At 37.0% G+C, this 21895-nt stretch overlaps 1 protein-coding gene and 1 long non-coding RNA gene across 2 annotated transcripts in view; one reads left to right on the top strand and one right to left on the bottom strand.

Moving 5' to 3' along the window:
• The window catches only part of NUS1 (NUS1 dehydrodolichyl diphosphate synthase subunit), a 28096-nt gene extending 15466 nt beyond the window's left edge, over nt 1–12630 (bottom strand). Inside the window, exon 1 of the mRNA XM_039871160.1 lies at nt 12044–12630. Within this exon, the coding sequence (XP_039727094.1) occupies nt 12044–12458 (415 nt within the window). The 5' untranslated portion in view covers nt 12459–12630. The remainder of the gene's footprint in view (nt 1–12043) is intronic.
• Nucleotides 12631–12701: 71 nt separating this feature from the next.
• Nucleotides 12702–16849, top strand: LOC120609078 (uncharacterized). The gene is made up of 2 exons (XR_005654652.1): nt 12702–12857; nt 15457–16849. It is a non-coding gene; the product is annotated as an uncharacterized LOC120609078 (long non-coding RNA).
• Nucleotides 16850–21895: the final 5046 nt, after the last annotated feature.

Below are 21895 nucleotides of genomic sequence, written 5' to 3'. Positions count from 1 at the left end.
TGAAGGTGATTAATATCAGGAGTTATTTGAATAACTATGTTTAGACTAATCCTTGTGTAGCAAAACAGATGTATAGAATATAATCACTAACTTCAAGTCAATCATAAAATTCACATGTATGATACAAAAACAGCATGTAAATATATGATACAAGCTTATAACTACGCAAGCAAAGGAAAACAAATAGTTTAGACCACGCTTTGGTCTATGTTGAAGAGAGAAATTGTGGAAGGTATATGAATTTCAAGATTTTCTTAATTTAAAAACGTAAACTCTCCACAGCACTATTTATAGGATGTGAGTTTATAAAAAATAAAACATTAAATCTATCTGTCACATGAACTAAGATTTATTCATTTTAATAGTAACTCAACACTAGGAATCCTTGCTTTTGTCTATTCACATCACAAGACCTTTGCCTCAATTCTCACCAATTCACTCTTTTACCTTCTCCTCTGGATTAAAATGGGAAAGCTTTTCGGGAACTCTTGCTCTAAGGCGATGGATGACAGTCTTCATCAGCAAAATGGTCATTATCTCTTCTCAATTTTTCCTTCTCAGCATTTCTGAAGCATTACCATTAATGACCACCCTGCTTCCTTCTCAAAATTCTATCCTCATTCAAAATTATGTAAATAACCTCTTCTGGTTCAACTCCCAATCTGTTCCTAGAATGCCCTCTTCTCACTTTGCACTGAATCCTTTCCTCTTCTACCTCTAAATGGGGATTATTCCTCAGAGTTTCTACCTCAGCCTTCTCCTTCTGTCCAAGTGCTCCTCTTTCTCTGAACTTAGTTACTCATGGGAATTTTAAAACCACACAGGACCAGGACAAGGGTAAGATGGGTGAGACAAACTTTAAGGGGTGTCAAAAACTCAGTAATTAAGATAAATAAAAATAATGCATTATCTTTAAAAACTTAAAATTAATGCAAAACATCCATGATGATCATTAAAATTTTACCTAAGAACAGGATCAGCATTTGGTTCCTAACATTTCCAGTTCATCTGAAACATCTAACCCTACCCAGAAATTCTATAAGCATCTGAAAATGAACAAATCTAAAACTTGGCAGCTTCTCTTTTCAAGCTAGGTCTCAAATACTTATACTACATCAAGTTTAAAAAAATACAACAGTACTGTAACTGTGAAACTTATATGTACTTATAGACAAGGCCTGGAAGAAAATAGGCAATATGAAAATAGTAAATGTATAAAGGTAATGGGACAAAGGTGATTTAAAATCATAACTGCTGGAAAGCCATTTCTATAATTAAAAACAAAGCAAAACCATAGCTTTTCTTCTTGTTCTATTTCTAATAAAGGCATCACTGCCGGCCCAGTCACTCGGCCATTTTCTCTGCTCTCTAGCATTATCGCCAGCACCCACCTGTGCCCTGTTAATATGCTGAACCCATATGCTCTTCTACAGCAATGTTTCCTGTACTCATTTCCTTTTGTCCATTGTCCCTACTGTTTCAAAGCAACAGTCTTCTTTATAATATCACAACCACTTTCTAATGGGTCTTTCCTGCCCCTTCTCATTAGACTGACTACAAGATTAATTTTCTTTGGGTACATCTTCAATCCTGGAACAGTCCAACTTTAATATCTTCAATGACTCCCAAATGCTTAACGTATTAAGAACAAGCTGCTCAGATCAGCATTAACATTCCAGCCAGGCTTCCATACTGGTGGGTGGAAATAATTTACATTTATGAAATAAATGAATCTATTTCTCTATAGTACTCTAACCACAGCAAATTTAATTGTCTTATACCCCTCCAAAAACACAGTGATTCTAGTCTCCATCCTTTGGTATGTTACCTACCCAGCCCCATACCTGTGAATTCTCCTAATTCTTCACAGGTCAGCTGAAATTTTACTTATCCTCAATCGCTCAGCCAGATGTGCCCCATTTCTCTGACTGACCTTCACCCCCTCCAAATACATTTTGTTCAAACTCCTTAATAAACCAATATTCTTTTTATAATAGTTATAGCTTAACCCCCTACTAAACTGTATTCTTAGTTGTGAACTTGTGTCTTAGTCATCTCTTTTCCCCTAAGGCACCTTCCATTTGGCAGGAGTTCAATGTTTATTTATTAAACTGAATTATCAGTGCACAAAATGTTACCTAACAACAACAAAAACTAAATGGACATGTCACCAAATGGAATTTTTAAAAAGTTTTCAGGGACCTCTCACAATAAAAGTAGACAGTTCCTTATTGCACACAGGCAGAAATTGTTAAAAAGAAAGATTACACAGAGGTATAGTTACAAGTATCTTTTAAAAGAAGACTTTCATAAAGTTATTTTAAACAGACCTTTGCCTTGGCTGATTTGGATGAAGAGATGAATTTTAAAAAGTATAGTTTCTGAGATATGCTAAATGTGTAGATAAGACAGATTATCAGCAAGATGATTCTGATTATCCCATAGCCTGACCCCCATCCTAAAATCTGATTATACTCAATGATACTTATCTCACTTACCTATAAGCAACATTATCAACTTACAATTTTCTTCAGGACTCAAAGTCTACACATAAACACTTCTCATCATACACAAGAAAGGCAACAAAATATAAGTGTGACTTTGACTGAATAGGCAAATCCTCTAGCAATATCACTGTTTATGTGGAGATTCTTTTTCTCATATCATAATTCATCTTTTTTGCCTTCATAGAAGCTCAACTAAAGCCAAAATGAAATAATAAAAGTAAAGAATCTGTCACAAAAGTCCTTTTATGTAAAAGGCATTTCGAGACTACACTCAGGAATAACTGATCTAAGAGAAAAACGTGCAAGTACTCAAACTTTTGAGAAAACTGTATTTTACAGAATTATATAGTAATGAGCTATTAGAATTATTTTATCCATCCTTTAACAGATGAGGAAATAAGACCCCGAAAGGTTAAGCAGTTGTCCTTGGTCAAGAGACTAAGACTGAACTGAAAACCAGGTCTCCTGGCTTCAAATAATTCAGCTCAGAACTATTTCTAACGCGCTGATAAGCAATAATAAATCCATGATACTATTAAATTTTTACTTCTCTCAAAAAAGTTAAACTCCATAAAATAAATAAAACTGACCTTTTTACAAATGAACAGTATCTTTTGAAAAAACCAGGACTGCAGTTCGTTTTTGAAAAGCTTTTGTAGAAGGTTTCTCAAGGCTAACAGATAGTTAAATTCTTTAAGAATGATTTGGGAATATAAAGTAATTTTTTTGCAATAATGACTTAAAGAATTCTACATTGTTTTGTTGCTCTACAACTATATCTCATACAGTCTCAATTTCCCAAGCATAAACTATGTGGAGATATACATAGAAAAGATATATGAAAGAGCTAAAAATTTTAAAACACAAACACACACATCTAAAATTTCTATGAAAGAATAAAACATTATGCTAGGGAAGCTGGACCTCAGAAAGACTACATCGTTTTTGGTATTTCTTGACAAACACTAGCTACGCACTTTTGAGGGCCAAATGTAGATTTTTATATTCTAAGAAATACCTCTTTGAAATTCTAGTAATAAAAACTACATAAGATATTCAAAGTTTAGACAATAAAGAAATACTCCCTAATCATCCAACCACCTTCCCATCATGACACAACTATTTCTAGTCTTTGTCCACATGCACGTATAATCCTGGCATATGTGATCATGTAATTTTGTATCCTGCTTTTTTCTCTTGTAAAACATGTGTGCATGTGTGTGTGTGCTCACTTAGGGCTAATCTCATGTTCATGTTAACAACTGCATTATTTAACAAAAAGGTCTTTGCAGATTTTGTTTACCTCTTCAAATATAAAAATCAGTACCTCCCCAGCTGAAATCATTGCCATTACAGGTACTGCATATTCCCTCAGCATTTAGGTTAATCACCACGTTCAAGGAAACGAAAAAGCCAGTATAAGTGGTAAACATAGAATTTAAATAGAAAGAAGGGAACTATATGAGGCCAGAGATGCAGGTAACGGTCTTAACATGAATGGGTCTGTGGTCTTTGGTAATGAGCTCAAGTACAATAAAAAGCCATTGGAAGGTTTTATTCACAGTTTGAATGTTATCGAAAAAGATTGCTTTGCTGGTGGGTTAAGAATAGATTATACAGTAGTCTCCCTTACCCACAGTTTTGCTTTCTGTGGTTTCAGTTATCCATGGCCAACTATATTCTGAATAATCAATGGAAAATTCCAGAAATAATTCATAAATTTTAAATTGCCACCTTTCTGAGTATCAAGCTGACATATCATACCATCCACTCCATCCCACCCAGGACATGAATCATCCCTTTGCCCAGCACAGGCACAATGTGTACGCTCCCCGCCCGTCAATCACCTAGCAGTCATTGGGGGTATCAGATAGGTTAGGTTATCAGAGTGACCGCATTCATATAACTTTTATCAGAGTGCATTATTATTCTATTTTTGGTTGTTATTAGTCTCTTACTGTGCCTAATTTATAAATTAAACTTTATTGTAGGTATGTACAATCATGTACTAAATAACAATTCAATGACACACTGCATACATGATGGTGGTCCCATAAGATTAAAATTGATTATAAGTAAAAAGTTTGTGATGTTGAAAGAAAAACTGGATCTAAGATGTTGAATTTAGCTAGCTCTGGGTAGTTTAAATAAAGAAGGAGGCTCAGGATGCTGTCCACCCTCCTCCCACCAACTCCTAGACACCAGGAGTTGCCAGTTGGGGAAGCCAGGGAGACTGCCCTGCCCACCCCTTCACAGATACACATGCACACACTCCTGAACACAAACTCACTTTCCTTCCCTCCATTTCTCCCTCTTTCCTCCCAGTCCAGTTCCTCTCTCCCTTCCATGCTCTGTTGCTCCAGTGTCTGCCTGCCTGCCACACACTCTCCTTCCCTCCTCCATCCCTCTTTCTCTCTTCCCCTTGCCTCTCTCTCTCTCTCTCTCTCTCAGTATTTCTCTCAAGCTTTATCTCTGGGTCTCTTTCATTTCTGTTCTCTTTCTCTCCCCTTCTTCTTCTTCTCTCTCTCAGTTCCTCTCTGCTTCTTCCTGATATCTACTCTCCCTCCTAGGGAGCCGCCCTCTACAGTCCTCCCCTTGCCTCCAAGGCATGTGTACATGTGTGAGCACACACACACATGCATACACTTTCACTTTTATACTGTATTTTTTTTTACTGTTCTTTTTTTATGTTTACATAAACAAATACTTTCTATCATGTTACAAATACCTACAGTATTCAACACAGTAATATGCTGTACAGGTTTATAGCCTAGGAGCAACAGGCTGTATCATAGAGCCTAGCTGTATAGTAGGCTATACCAACTAGGTTTGTGTAAGTGCACTCTACGATGTTCATACAACGATGAAATCACCTAACAAACTATTTCTCATAACATGTCCCTGTTAAGTGACACATGACTGTATGTATAGGGAAAAATATAGTATAAGGTTCACTACTATCTGCAGTTTCAGGCATCCACTGAGGGTGCTGGAACGTATCCCCACGATAAGGGGGGACTACTGTATAGAGGTCAGATTAGAAATAAAGACCAATTAGGAGGCTACAGCAATAATCAGGCAAAAGATAATGACAACTCAATCTTGGGTGGCTGCAACAGAGAATCAAAATAAGTGGGAAATTTGGTATATATTCTAGCAGTAAGACCAAGGAGGCCTGCTGACAGACTGCAGGTGGAACATGATGTAGGAAAAGACATATGACATTTAGGTTTTTAGCTTGAGCAATTGGTTGGAAGGTAGTAGTATTTTCGGAGATAGGAAAACAGAGTGAGGCAGAGGTCAGCAAACTATTGCTACTGGAACAGAGCCACATGGCTGCTTTCTGGGTACATCACCAGAGTTGAGTAGTTTAGCCCACTAAACCTAAAATATTTACTAGCTGGCCCTTTAAGAAAAAGTTTGTGAACCCCTGATTTAGGAGACAAAGTGAACAGAAAGACTAGAGCATACATACATCACAAAACTGGAGGACATCCCAACATTTACAAGTGGAACAAACAAGGAGAAGCCAGACATAAGGCTCGGAATAAACAGGCAGTGAGACAGGAAGGCAGTACATATCCAACCATATGCAATGTCACAGAAGCCTGGAGAGAACATATTTCAGAGAGAGTGGAATTAAGTATGCCCTACCTATCTATTAGATTATATATTGTATTCAGGTACCTTTTTGGAGTCTTTAAAAATCTCTACTATATTAGTTAAAATGACATTTTAGAATTACTTATAGGTTTCAATATTTAGTCTACCCATACACTCAAGCATATACACATTAACTGGGTCATAAAGCCATGACATACATATATTTTTTCAACTTAGAAAACCAAGTAACAAGGAGTTTACTTAGACAAATATTCAGTCAGAAAAATCTTATTTTATCCCTTAAATACTGCTTCCTTTAAAATTTATGTGAAATGAATAATCAATTCTATAAAACAAGCCTTTTAAAATACAAGTTTAATATATCTTCTTCTAAATCTGAAATCAGAATTTTTACTGTGGTTAAACCTTCCTTCTACAAAAACAAATTAAAAAAAAAAATCTAACAGCACGTATGTATAAGGACAAGGGAAGCAAGGGGAGAAGAGAAGTGAGATGAACATTGAAATAATATCTTTCAGTTATAAAGCATCTCTCCAGCTATGAAATTAAACTGATATCTCTTCATAAATAAATGAAGTCATTAAAGTAGCCTGCCTTTTTTCTTTTCAAAATAGACATCTATGTAAGTTACCTAGTGGTAACTCTCATTTAATTCTCTAACAATCAAATTATAACCTTAGAGGAGGCAAACTTCAGAGAGGAAAACATATACTTACGGAGTAATTATTTAAAATGAAAAAAACTTGCCATTAAAATTTTATGTGAATGAAGTAGTCATAACAAAATAAATCTTATAAGTGACTAAACAGCTTTGCCTCAAGAGAGAGCCCCAGGATACCTCACAGAAAACAATTACACTGGAACTAGCATGTTGTAGCAAGGGAACAGATATGGGTAATGGTGGCACTGTATAATGGAATGAGTGCTGGGTTTTAAGTCCCAGCTCTTCAGCAAAAGAGATGTGTAAAATAAACAAGCCTCATGGGCTTTCTCTGGTTGCACATTTAAAAAATTAAAATATCTTCACGGACCGCTCACCTGACAAATAAATAGATCAATACAGAGCAGGAGCCCCATAAAGTTAAATTTATCTAATTAAAAAAGGACAATGTGTTCTATGACTCACAGGATAAACATTTATACTAGTGATATGAAGAAAATTCTATTTGCCTTTAAATATCTTTTACAAACCATTTCTATCATTTGTAGATAACTACCACTTTACCAAGGCTCTAAGATGACCCTACATAATCAGGAATAGTACTAAAAGTGACTGCATTGGGGTCACATTCTCTTACCAGTGGAAGTCAGTATCGCATAATGGCTATAAGTACAAAAGCTTTGGAATAAAATCTGGTTCAAATTCTAGACCTGCTCCTTGCTAAATATAGGTACTTGCTTTTTAAGTCTCAGTTTCTAATGTGTAAAACTGCTAAGGATTTAATGTACTTCTTTGCATAGTATCTGGTACATAGTAAGAGGTCGAGTAATTATAACTATTAAGTAAAAGTTTATTTTCACATATTGATCCAGTAGTATGGTTAAACAGAAGGGTACTCAGAGAATAAGGTCATTTCAAAAGTTAACAAAAGCAAGAAAGAACTTTCTAAACACAGAACAAAACTGGGGGGTGGAACAGTCAAGAGAGGTTAACCAGGGGGTGCTGTTCAGAACACATATACAAAGATTGATGATAGCCTCCTGACTGGGAGCTAGCTTTGGCAGAAAAAGGAGAAGAGATATTCCAGAATGCTAAAATAAATGTGAAATTCTGTTTTAAAAGTGAAGATTAGGGAAAGAATGCTCCTTTACATGAGTCGCCACATAAAGGAAACCAGGTACACTAGTTTGCATTGTTTGGTATATTAAAATGTAATCCCATTTATATTTGGACTTTCAACACTTCCAACAACTCTGTATTTCAAAATATTTGCCAATAACATGTGTCAATGTGCCAAATAACTAAACAAGGTAAAAACTATGTTCATTTTTCTCCATTATTTTGAGGCTTTGGGGTAGTATTTGTGTTGAGAAATTCCAAATAAGTTTATTATTCTCATCTACAGAAAATGCAGCCTTCCTTTCAATTCAAGGAATATATTCTGACGAGCCATTAGATGCATAACACCAAGTGATACTCTGCAGAATAAAAATGAGGATAGATTGTGGAGCTTACACTCTAGGAAGAAAATTCAGGTGGACATACATATGACTAATACTTTACAAAATAGAGAACAAAAGTACTTTTAGAGATGTACAAAGTTTTAAAGAGATTCAAGGATAAAGCAACATTAGGGAAGAAATAATAAAGAGAGACTACCTAAGAGGTGACAGGATGGCCTTCGAGGATGAGGGATGGCCTTCGAGGATGAGTGATGGCCTTTTGACAGAAAGATAGGCATTTGTCAGGAAAAGGAGAAGAGGACACTTCAGGAGGAGGGAACATCAAGTAACCTATTTATAAATGCAGCAAAAGGTCTCTAAAATATTAAGAAATAGGTTGGGAAGGTCGGCAGTATACCAGGCAGACCTTTTACTTGCAAGTGTGAGAAATCTGTACCCAAAATCATTTCATAAGACACCTAGTGCAGATTTACAACTATGGACGCAACACTAAAAAGAAATACAAAATAGATTCCTTTTGTCTTTTACTGAATTCTCACACAGAAGGCAAGCTGTATTCTGGATCACTCAAATTCATAGTAAGTAATATTAAGACACCCAGGTTATCCTTACTAACGAAAAGAAGCATGAAGGATGAATAATTTGATTTAAAGTAAGCAGCAAAGTATGCTTTGATTTGTTTTAGGGTCAAACTTCAGTGTAACAGTGTATAAATTGTTTGATAAAAATAGAGAGATAATAAGTTCCCATTCCCTAAGCAGTCAGATTGATAACTGTGTTGAACCTGTATTTCTTATAAGTACCTGCAGACTCATTCACAGGATGGTTGAGAGACCACATTTTAAAAATACTAATGGAACAGATTCCATCACTGAAGACAATCACACATATCCAGATAACTTGGATCCAGGCATCCTTCAAGTATGACCTAAGCAAGCATAGCACCCATCTGGCTATGGCACAAAAAGCCCCAAACTCCAATTTTTGTACCATTCCAGTTACAGTCATTTCTTGAAATATAATCATGTAGGAAAAAAAATAGCCAAGTCTTCTTACTAGAATTGAGCTCAAGAAATTCCTGAGAAACACCTCTAATTTTTGATAGATGAAAGACATACTGGCAGAAATTATTATATTCAAGTAGTATTGCAGGGAGATAAAAATAAAAGGATTAGTTTGCTGACAGTGTCAAACCAGGGTAAATATCAATGGATTTTTTTATAGCAAATATAATCCAGATCAAATTATAATTAGAATGAACACTCATTTTAAAAAGTGCCACTCACTAGCATTTATATAGTTGCTTGTATTAATTTCTAGTAATTTTTCTAATTTGAGTATAAACTCCTCAAGAAACACCATTTCTTGTACTTCTTTGTTTCCCAGTGCTTTAGAGCACAGAAGGTACTCAATAAATCTGGCATTTATGAGTATGACGATAGAATTTTTTCATAAGTTAAACATCTATATAGAAATAGCTTAAATAAAAGTTTGTTGGCGAAAACTGAGTAAAGCTTAAGGATCTATACCTCCCCTGAAAAAAGATAGTTTTTCTCACACGTCTACACTTGCTCCTTCACATCTTTCAGGTCTCTATACTCAAAAGTCACTGAGGCTTTCCAAGGCCACTCACTGTTTAAAACTGCACCCCTCCTCTACCATGGGCATTCAACATTCTATCCCACTTCCCTGCTTTATTTTTCCTCATTACACTTATAATCTAATATACTATATATTTTACTCATTGATAATATTTGTCAGACTTGCACCAAAGTTTAAGTTCCATGAACACAGGGATTTTTATCTTTTTTTGTTCCTGGTGTACTCTCATGTCAGGAACAGTACCTGGTACTTAATAGATACTCAACTGTCATCTGGTAAATGAATGAATGATTCAATCAATCAAAATCAAGAATGGGTAAATGTAAAGTATCTTATTTTAGACAATGAAATTACTCTTTATCTCTTAAGAAGTAATTAAAATTGTTTTTGTAGTAGGATACCACGAGCTCTATCTAAATCCATTCACTGAAAATGCTCCTTTAAAGCTCCTTTCGGTTTTCAGTCAGTACTTGGTCAGCTTGACTTCTCCCTTTTCATTACCAATCATTTTTCTTTTACAGAATATAACACGAGATGTTTCTAAATCTCATCAGCAATTCACTAACAGGAATTGCCGGAACAAGGAAGTGTAGCTATATTATCATCTGTTAGCAGGCACAGTCATCAAGTTAAACTACTTAGCTACACATTTTCCTTCCCTCTTAGAAGGTGGAGGACCTTGCTTTAAAAAAGTCACCTACATATCAGTGACTCACTTGCAAGTCATTGCTTAAAGGCTTTAACTAATTTCCATTTCTGCTTCACTTCTTTTGTTCCTGAGACAATATATCTATCTGTTGCATTATTTTAAGCAAAGATTACATTGCCTCATAACAGTCTCATGATTTCTATTCCTTTACCACACTCTCTGGCAAGTTCCATGAAGTGTCCGCTGCTGAGTACATTAAACTTTACCTTACTGGAAAAATCATTGTTTGATGTTGACAGGCTACCTGGTCATCAAAGATTACTCTAACACCTTGTTAGAGTTAGTACCCTTTCCGACAAAATCCCACACTTAAACCTACCCATCTGACAAAGACTTAAGATTAAAAATCAAGTTGTAGTTTCTGTGGAGCAAACCAGTAATTTAACTTTTTGAACAGAGAATAAAATATTCGTTTCTGTCCTTCATACTGAGGCTCTCAAATCATTCTTTTCACCACATCATTATCTCTAAGGAAATTCCACTGCTTTCAGGATCTGACTGAAACTCAAACCTGACATTTAGAGCATTCCTTAACCATATCTTTCTCATATAAATTCCATGTTCTGCTTAAATTCCATCTCTCTGCCTAAACTTCTCAAGTTCCTCCATTCAGGATTTCTCTCTTCCTCCTCAGAGTGGTTCCTTACTCTCAGCATTTCTTGTTATTGACCACATCACTTATGTGAGTATGTATCGAATCCCTGTAAGCCTGAGGGTCCATGGAATTAAATGTAAGATTCCAAGGATAATGCCTAGTACAGTGCTTTAGGTTTGTAGCGCCCTGATCAGTGTTTACAAAAATTTCCTATGGTGAACATTCCCTCAGTCAAAACTATGAGAGGACCATTATCATGTCAAGTACTGTGTTGGCCATTGAGAATCAGGGATCCATCTCAAACCTCTCAAGACATAAGATGACTGTTTTCATTTCTGCCAGTTCAGTCTCTCATACTTACCATAAGCCCAGTTCAAATGCCACCTGGCCCCACCACTCAGTTTAAGCATAAAACCTCCACAGACTGAATGTGACATAATATCAGTGCCTTGAACCTCTCTGAAAAAACACTGCAGTAATAAAGGGGCAAATATGTAGAAAAACACAGATGGCTAAAATTTCAATCTCCCTATTACCTTTGTGACTTTGGACAAAATCAGTGAATGCTATTGATCCTCAGCTCCCTCACTTGTGAAACAAAGGAATACAAATACCATTTACCTTACTGGGGCATTATTAAGAATAATAAATATTTCTTAAATGTACAGAAAGCGACTGAATGGAATTCAGGGACTTAGCAGGTGTTCAATAAAACTTATTTCCCTCCTTGGAAAGCTCTAACACTGTAATTTGCACTTAAGGGCTGCGAAACGGGAAACTCGTGGAGCGGGAAGAGCTGCGATCAGCGGTGAGCTCTAGGAACCGATGTAAGGTCCCCGCGGTCAGAGAGGCCCCGGTCCCCCTACCCGCGCCGGGCCTCACCTTGGTGATCATAGACGCTAATGTAGGAGATGCCCACGGCCATACACCACACCACGAGGCTTGCGATGTCCGAGTAGCTGGTCTCCTGCTCCTCCTCAGTGATCACCAGGCCCATGTGTACAGGTAGCTTCTGCAGGGAACGGCCGTCCGCGCGCCAGCGCAGCCGGGGATGGGGAGCGGCCGCGCCCGGCCCCCCTCGCGGGTGCCGGTAAGGACGGCGGTTCCTGCCTACAGCCGGGGGCTTGCGGAGCGTGAAGCCGAGTGGCGCTAGGACCGCGGCGGAGGCGGCGCGACAGCAGCGCCGCCAAATCCAGTTCCAGGTGCCGAACCGAACGCGGAGCCAGTAGGTGAGCGTGCGGTGCAGGCACAGCAGAGCGTGCAGCACCCGCCACACCAGCTCGTACAGCCCCGTCATACTCCCGTTGCGCCCAGGTGTCCTACCCTCCCACACCCGCGGCGCGACGACTTCTTACCTACCCCTGCGGCCGGCGCGGGCCATCTCTCCGCGTTCCCTCGCCCCCCGCGCCCGGCCCCCTTTCTACTGCCAACACCTCACCTCGCCCCCGCCGCCATCTTCCTCCTGTCTCGGCAGCCCCACCTCCGTCAGTACATAGGCAGTTCTGATTGGTCGTCGTGGAACTCTGACGTGGCTTCTGGGTTCGAGGATGTGGCCCAGCACGGCGCGGCAAAGGAGAGCGCGCGCCAGGGAACTAGGTGGGCCGGTGACCGAGTGCGCCCCCTTGTAGTATGGAGGGCTCGGAGCAGACGCCACTGACGCTTGGGAGCGCGATCCAGCAAGGCTCATGTCGTCATGGTAGGAATGGGTGATTGCAGGGACCCAGCGTCCCTCCGGTCCTGGGCGTCCTGTACTGTCTGTCTACTCTCACGGCCCTGCCAGAAATGGATTCTAAGGAGTAAGAGTGGCCCAAGTGGATTGGAAATGCCAGAAAGAATCTAGGGGTAGAAAGGAGTCCTCAGCAAGTGTCGATGCTGGGGTCAACCAGGGTCCCCTAAAAGAAGTGTCTGCAGAGGTTGGAGTGTGTCCCTTAGAGAGGTCCTGCTACTGTTCTTTGGTCAAACCTTCTAGCTAGGCTAATTCTTCCAAGAGTAGAAATGAGAGGATTCTTAGTAATGTTCCTGAAACATATTCAGCCTATGCGATTCTCTTCTAAAGAGAATCCTCACTAGCTGTCCATTGCTTAGTACAAAAAAGGAAGGCTCCACCACCTGGTCTGGCCATCACTCCATTTTATTCATTCGTTCAGCAAGCGATAATTGACTACTAGCGCCACTGACCTCAGTCACCACCACTATTTGATGTAAACTGCCCATCCATCCGTATCATCTCCATCACACAGCCTAATGTCTCTGCCAACCTGGACTACAAAGTGGTCCTCTAGGTCAGTTCAGTACTTCCGTGCCACAATTATGTTCCATTTTTGCCCCCTTTGCACAAGCTCTTCCCTTCCTGTGAATTCCTGTATCCAACTAGACATTGCCCAAATGCCCGCCCGTTTCTCAAAGCTCATTCTACAAGTCACCTCCTCAATGAAACGTCTCTTGATTTCCTAGCTTGAAGTTCTCGCTTTTTGTAAATCTCATGGTGACCACTCATAAATTCTGTGACTCTATTTTTGGTACTTCCTATATATGTGTGTCTGTATATATAACATTATATGTTATATGTTATATGCTGTCTATATACATATATGTTATATATAGGAAATCAAACAATTTCATTTTTGTAATATCTAACTTATCTTTGTTCTTTCAAGCCCCCTTTCACACTGGGAAACATTTGTTAACATCTTGGCTTCATGTCTTAATGTTTCAATCACTATCACTTTTTCAACCAGTCTTATTTCCATTTATAAGACTCACTTCACTTTGTTTTAAAACTTGAATCTTGTGTCTAAAAGTTTTCCTCCCTTTGGTAGTTCAGCCTTAGGAAGTGAGAGCTGGGCACCAGGCACACCCTTCGTGCACTTTTACCTCTCTGTGTTTCCTTTGTACCTTCTCCTCTTGTGATGGACAAAAAAATAGGGAGAGGGGGAAAGCCATAACCAGGAAAGCCTGCAGTAGTCGTCTTCCTCACTGGCCACTTATGTAAATCCAGGATGCTCTGTTAAGGAAGCTCTCAGGAGGCACCACTTACAACAAGATTAGAGGCATTAATTTTGTCTCATCATGGCCAACTCTCAGGTGTGCAGGCATGTGCAGGCTGCAACTATTGTAATTCTTTGAATTTGCAAACTTAAGCAAGAAGGTTTTGGCCCCATCTCCAACTGACAGTCCCTACCACCACCTGCAACATGCATATTCTAGCATCTCTCCCCAATTGTTTGGTTTTGTATCTCCTAGAGTAACTAGAAGTAGGTTAACAGGTATCTTTGCTTAAAGATTTCAGCTTCCTAAAAGGAGATGGGCAGGGAGGGGCCTATTTTCTTCTTTGGCACTTTTCAGTGGGCTAAAGATGGGGGTACCTGGGGGTTACTCCTATTACTGGCTGTTTCTCTGCTCTTAGAAGAAGGTAGGTTCAATGTCTTTTGTTTTCAGCTACAATTCAGGGACAATATGAAAACTACATTGCGTATCCTGTTACGTGTGTATAGATTCAATCCAAAGTTTATGAACTTTTTTCTGAATAATTTCTTATTTTGTCAATTTCAAAAAAAAAAGAAGAGTAAACGTGGCACTTTTAAGAACTTTAGGGTTTCCAAATATAGACTTTAGACTTCTTAAACATATCTAATCTGTCACCCCCACCTCCAAATTCTACCAGGAAACAAAAATGCAGAAAGAGTTCCACAGCCTCAGAAAGATGTTAAGTATAGCACCCCTACAGCTATAGCACCAAAAGCCCCCAAACTCCAGTTTTGTACCATCCCAATTATGGTCGTTTTGTAAATTACAATCATGTTGACAAAATAATTGAATCCCCTTATTAGAATTCTAAGCTCAAGAAATTCCTGAGAAAACAATGCCAATTTCTGATATATGAAAAAATTAGTATACTTGAATATATATTTTAGTATATATTAGTATTTTAGCAGAAATTATTATAATCAAGAAATATTCCAGTTACACAAAAATAAAAAAGTTTGATGACAGTCAAACCATGGTAAATATGAATGGGTTTTTTTAGTCTAAGAATTAAATAAAATCTAAATATAACTATACTTAGATTGCATATTTATTTTAATACACATTTTTGGGTGAAGGGGTAGGGAAAAATGTAAAGTGGTACAGTAGTTTGTCTCCAAGGTGGTTGCCATCAAGCTACCTCAACCCCTACCACTGTGCTCAGCCATTTACTCATTGAGAAGTAAAGTCCGTTTCTCTATTTTGGAGTAGACCTCTGACTTCTCAGACCAGGAGAATACAGCAGAAGTAACACCGCATTATTTCCTAAGTTAGGTCTCAAGAAGCCTTGAAGCTTTGGCCTTGGACGAGGTCTCTGGGAAGATGCTCTGGGGAAAATAGGCTACCTGTAAGAAGTTGTACTACCACCCTGAGACCACTATTAAATGAGGAATCTCAAGTTAGGAAGACCATGTGAAGACATGACCAACCTATCCTCATCTATTCCAGCCATCACCAACCAGGCACCAGATGTATTTTGAGAAACTTTTATGTCCCAGCCACTATCTGACTGCAACTTAATGAGTGGGACCAACACCAAGGCAGAACTGCCCAAATGAACCGAGTCAACACATAAACTGTTATTTTAAAACACTATGGTTTGGGGTAGACTGCAAAGCTATAGATAACCAGACAGTTGCCCAGGCCTTCATCCTCCCTCATTTCTCAGCTTTACATTATCTAAACTTATCTATTGTATTTACTGTTCCCAACATTCTACTCAGTGCTGTTGTTCAAGCTAGTCTAATTGAAATGCTGCCATGGGGAAATAGACACATGCACACACACACATACATGAGAGAGAGAGGGGAGAGAGAGAGAGAGAGATAGAACACAGAACTGTTTATGCTAATATAAATTCTACCCATTTTTACAAGGCCCAGCTTAAGTTTCACCTCTTTCCTTACTATGATTATATGTGGTTAAGTGAGCTCCTCAGGGATTTTTCTTTTTTCCTCTTTTTAAATAAAGAATCTAACACTCACCAGCATTTATATAATTGCTTATATTAATTTTTAGTAGATATCCCTATCTGGCATACAAACTCCTTAAGAGATACCATTTCTTGTGCTGCTTTGTAGACCAGTGCTTTATATCACAGAAGGTACTTAATAAATCTGACAGTGTCAATAGGATTTTTATGCTAAATATCTATATAGAAAGAGGTTTAAATGAAGTCTATTTGAGGAAAATGAGTAAAACTTAAGGACTTATACTTTTCCTGAAAAGAATAGTTTTTCTTACATGTCCACATGGCTTGCTCCTTCGAATCTTTCAAGTCTCTACTCAAAAGTCACTGAATCTTTCTTTGGCCACATTATTTAAAATTGCACCCCTCTTCTACTATTAAATTTCAACATTCTCAGCTTTACTTTTCCTCATTGCACTTATGATATAATATACCACATGTTTTATTAGTCGTTTGTAATATTTGTCAGACATCAACTAAAATGTAAGTTCCATGAGCATAGTGTTTTTTATCTGTTTTGTTCACTGCAGCGACGTCATGTCTAGAACCATAGCTGGTACTTAATAGATGCCTAGTTGTTGCCTGTTAAATAAATGAATCAATGAATGAACCAATAAATCAATCAAAACCAAGAATGGGTAAATTGAAGTTCTCTTATTTCAAAAAATTAAATAGTCCCTTACCCCTTAAAAATAATTAAAGGTGCATGCTGAATTTGTCAATAAGGTTCTTGAAGTAAAACAACAAAAAAAGATACAGTTATGGAAAATATGTCAACTTTATTATTGACATATTTGGTTGTATATAATTTATACAGCAAAAGAGAAAATGATCTATATAGCTCAGCAGTTATGAATCTAGTGCATGTGGATCTATACACTAGATCCATAACTAGTTTATAAAACATCTGATAAATTAAAAACTAAACCTGTTCCATTGCAGAACACTTAGAAGCAATGCTGAATACTCAGCTACAACCTATTAAGAACAGTGCAAACCAGCATGACAGGACTGATTTTGCAAGTTGTACAACACTTTTAATTCAGGTCAGATATAAGAATTTGGAAGGCATTTTTGTATAAAATTGGTCATGTTATCTAAATTCAATCCCACAAGTAACTAGTTAGATATATGTGTTTAGTTTTAAAAGAGTATAGCTTGAGTGTACATTAAAACGGAAAAATTATAAGAATTAAAAGCAATGGAGAAGCAAGTATGGCTAGGAAGTATAGTGAAGTTTGTTTGTTTTAACTTTTATGTGGACAATTTTAAACACATTAAACTGTGATGAACTACCATGAATCATAACCTAACTTTAAGTTACTGATATATGGACAAACTTATATCCCATTCACTTCTTTCATAATATGTAGCTAAATTGCACATAATATATAGCTAAATTGCCCATAATATTTTGAAGCAAAACCTACACATCATGTAAGTTCATCCTACCTCAAATGATGCAAACTTTTAAAATATATAACCACAATATCATTACCATACCTGACAAAATAACGCTAATTCCTGAATATCATTAAATATCAAATCAGTGTTCAAATTTCAATCGTTTATATATATCATGAATTTAAAATATTTTTTATTTTCAGTTTGAGTCAGGATCTATGAGATATCCACACTTTGCAACTGATTGATATGCCTCTTAGGTCTCTTTCAATCTAATGGTTCCCCCCTCCATCTGTCTATTTTTCTTCCTATTCATTTTTGAGGAAACAAGATTGTTCTGTGGAGTTTCCCACTGTCTGCATTTTCCTCTGGTGAAGTTTAGCATGTTCCTCTATCCTCTGTGGGGTATTAAAAATTTAAACCAAGGGTCAACAACTGTGGCCATGGGCCAAATCTGTTCCATTACCTGTTTATTTTATTCATTTTTTAAAAATGGACTTTATTTTATAGAGCAGTTTTAGGTCACAGCAACAAAGAGCAGAGAGAACCAGCAGGTCCCATTACACTTCCGTGTGTTCAAAGTTGTCTACGTAAAGGTTAAAAAAAACAAAAACAAAAAACTCCACTCTTTTGTCCATTCCAGACATGTAATATTTATTTTTATTCAATTGCAAATATTTTATTGCCCATATGATGTTTTGACTAAGGAGTAGTCAGAATTGCATTGCTTAATTACCAAACGGCTGGAAAATTTATGATCAATTTCTAGGTTAATTACAGTGTGTCCAGAAAACATATTATAAATGATTTCAATTACTTGACATATTTTATGAGACCGAATTTAATTGATTTCTTTCACCAGCATTTTGTAGTTTTCCTCACATAGATTTTGTACATATTTTGTTAGTTTTATACCTAAGTATTTCATTTTGGGGGGAGGTGCTAATATAAATAATGTTATATAATAGAATGAGTGCTGGGTTTAAACTCTCAGTTCTTCAGCAAAAGAGATGTGTAAAATGTACAAGCCATATGGACTTTCTTGGCCTTTGGTTGCAGATATTAAAAAAGAGAATGTCTTCACAGATTCTGCTCACCTGACAAAGCTCAATACGGAGCAGGCACTCCATAAAACTAAATTTCTTTGATTAAAAAAAGAAAGTCCTGTGATTCATAGGATGAATGTTTATATTAGTGATATGAAGAAAATTCTATTTGCCTTTAAATACCTTTTACAAATCATTTCTAACATTTGTAGATAAGTTTCACTTTACCAAGGCTCTAAAATGACCCTACATAATCAAGAATAGTACTAAAAGTGACTACATTGTGGTCACATTCTCTTACCAGTGGAAGTCAGTATCACATAATGGCTAAGTACAAAAGCTTTGGAATAAAATCTGGTTCAAATTCTAGACTTGCTCCTTGTTAGATATGGGTTCTTACTTTCTCACTTTTGATGTGTAAAACTGCTAAGGATTTACTATACTTCTTTACATAGTATCGGTACATAGGAAGAGTTCAACAAAGAGTAATTATTACCACTAAGTAAAGTTTCATTTTCATATATAGATCTAGTTGTACGGTTATATAGAAGGGTACTCAGAGAATGAGGTCATTTCAAAAGTTAAAATTAAGAAAGAGCTTTTCAAAGACAGATCAAAACTGAGGATGAATAGTCAAGAGAGGCTACCTAGGAGATGATAGCATAGACATACAAACATCTATGATAGCCTCCTGACAGGTCTAGTCCTTTGTCGGAAAAGAATGAGAACACATTTTAGAACGCTAAGATAACTGTGAAATATGATTCTGTGCTAGACGTTAATTATACAAAGGTGAAGGTTAGCAAAAAAAAGTAAAATGCTCCTTTACATGAGTTACCACATAAGGGAAGCCAGGTGCACTAATCTGCATTGTTCGGTATATAAAAATTTCACACATTTACATTTGGACTTTAAACACTTCTGACAACTCTGTATTTCAACATAAACAGAACAATACTTAATAAAATTATATTTTCTAATAGCATCTGTGTCAGTGTTCCAAATAAATAAACAAGAGAAAGCTTTGTTTATTTAACTTCATTAATTTTAGGCTTCTAGTTATTTGATTTGGGAAACAAATTATAACTGATTCATCATTCTTATCTCCAGAAAATGCAGCTCTTCTTTCAATTCCTGGAATAAACACTGACTACCCATTACATGCATGACACCAAGTTAGAAAGCAAAAATGAGAAGGATTGATAATGTCTAAAGAAATTACAATCTAGGAAGAAAATTCAGGAATACACACACACACACACACACACACACACACACACACACACACTCACGATACTTTACAAAAGAGAAGTACCTTTAAGAAACATAGACTCTCCAAAATTCTAAAGAGATTCAAGGACAAAACAAGACTAGGAATGGAATAGTCCAGAGAGAATACCTAAGTAATCATAGGATAGACTTCAAGGATCAAAAATGGCTTTTTTCATGAGTAGATAGGTATTTGCCAGGAAAAGGAGAAGAGGATACTTCAGGAGAAGGGAACATCATGTAATCTAATTGTGGATGCAGCCTTTGGTGAGAAATAGGTTGGGAAGTTTGAGAGTACACTGGGCAGAACTTTGACTGCGAGCGTGAGAAATCTGTACCTAAAAACCATTTCATAAGACACCTAGTGCGGATTTACAACTATGGACGCAACACAACCCTTATTCTAGATCACTCAAATTTATTGTAAGTAATATTAAGACCCACACAGATTATCCTCAGTCATGAAAAGGAACACAAAGAATGAATAATTTGATATAAGGCATCTAGCAGGGAGATTTGTGTTAGGGTCATACTTCCGGGTGCAAATGTATCACATAGATCATTTGATATTAGGTTCTATTCCCTAATTCAGCCTGATCAATAATTGTTGTGAACCTGTGGTTTTTAAAATAAATTTATTTTGACATAAATTTATTTAAATTAGTTTCAAGTATACAGTACATTGGTTAGACATCTATAATGTTCATAAAACGATCCCCCCAATTGCTCCATCCCTCCCCTGGCCCTCTACCTAGCCATCATATTAATGCCAACTGCATTCCCTCTGCCATGCTTCCCATGCCCAACTATCAACTACTAATTTGTACTTCTTTAACCCTTCACCCCATTCTCCCAGCCTCCCAACCCCGCTCCCCTCTGTCTGTCACCAAATTGTCCACTATATTCGTGAGTCCGTTTTTGATTAGTTTGTTCTTTTTGTCCCTTAGATACTGCATATAAGTGAAATCATATGGTATTTATCTTTCTCTGTCTGACTTATTTCACTCAGCATAATAACCTCTAGGTATATCCATGTTGTTGCAAATGTAAGATTTCATTTTTTTAAATGGCTGAGTAATATTTCATTGTATATATGAACCATAATTTCTTTATCCAATCATCTGTTGATGGGCATTTAGGTTGCTTCCATATCTTGGCTATTGTAAGTTGTGCTGCCATGAATATTAGAGTGCATAGATCTTTACGAATTATTGTTTTGGTGTTTTGGATAAATTCCCAGAGTGCAAGTGCTAGGTCAAAAGGTATATCCATTTTTACTTTTTTGAGGAACCTCCATACGGAACCTCCATACTGTTTTCCATAGCAGCTGTACCAATTTGCAATCCCATCAACAATATATGAGGATTCCCTTTTCTCCACATCCTCACCAACATTTGCTGTTTTTTGATTTATTGATGATAGCCATTCTGACAGGTGTGAGATGACATCTCATTGTGGTTTTAATTTGCATTTCTCTGATGATTAGTGACCCTGAGCATCTTTTCATATGTCTCTTAGCTATCTGTATTTCCTCTTTAGAGAAGTATCTGTTCAGGTCTTCTGCCCATTTTTTAATTGGATTGTTTGTCTTTTTGTTGTTGAGTTGTATCAGTTCTTTATAAATTTTGAATATTAACTCCTTATCAGATGTATCATTAGTGAATATCTTCTCCCAAACAGTCAGTGGTCTTTTTGTTTTGTTGGTGGTTTCCTTTTGCTGTACAAAAACTTTTTAGTTTGATGTAGTCCCATTTGTTTATTTTTTCTTTTGTTTCCCTTGCCCAAGGAGATATATCTGAAAAGAAATTCCTATTAGTAATATCAGAGAATTTACTGCCTATCTGCCTATGCTTTCTTCTAAAAGTTTTATGGTTTCTAGTCTTACATTTAAATCTTTAATACATTTTGAGTCTATGCTTGTATATGGTGTAAGAAGATGGTCCAGCTTTTTTTGCATGTATCTGTCCAATTTTCCCAACATCATTTATTGAAGAGACTGTCTTTACCCCATTGTATATTCTT

This window comes from Pteropus medius, unplaced genomic scaffold (assembly GCF_902729225.1).
Source record: "Pteropus medius unplaced genomic scaffold, Ma_sr-lr_union100, whole genome shotgun sequence".
NCBI lineage: Eukaryota > Metazoa > Chordata > Mammalia > Chiroptera > Pteropodidae > Pteropus > Pteropus medius.
The sequence above is the reverse complement of the archived record's forward strand: the minus strand, read 5'-3'. Positions and strand labels throughout refer to the sequence as shown.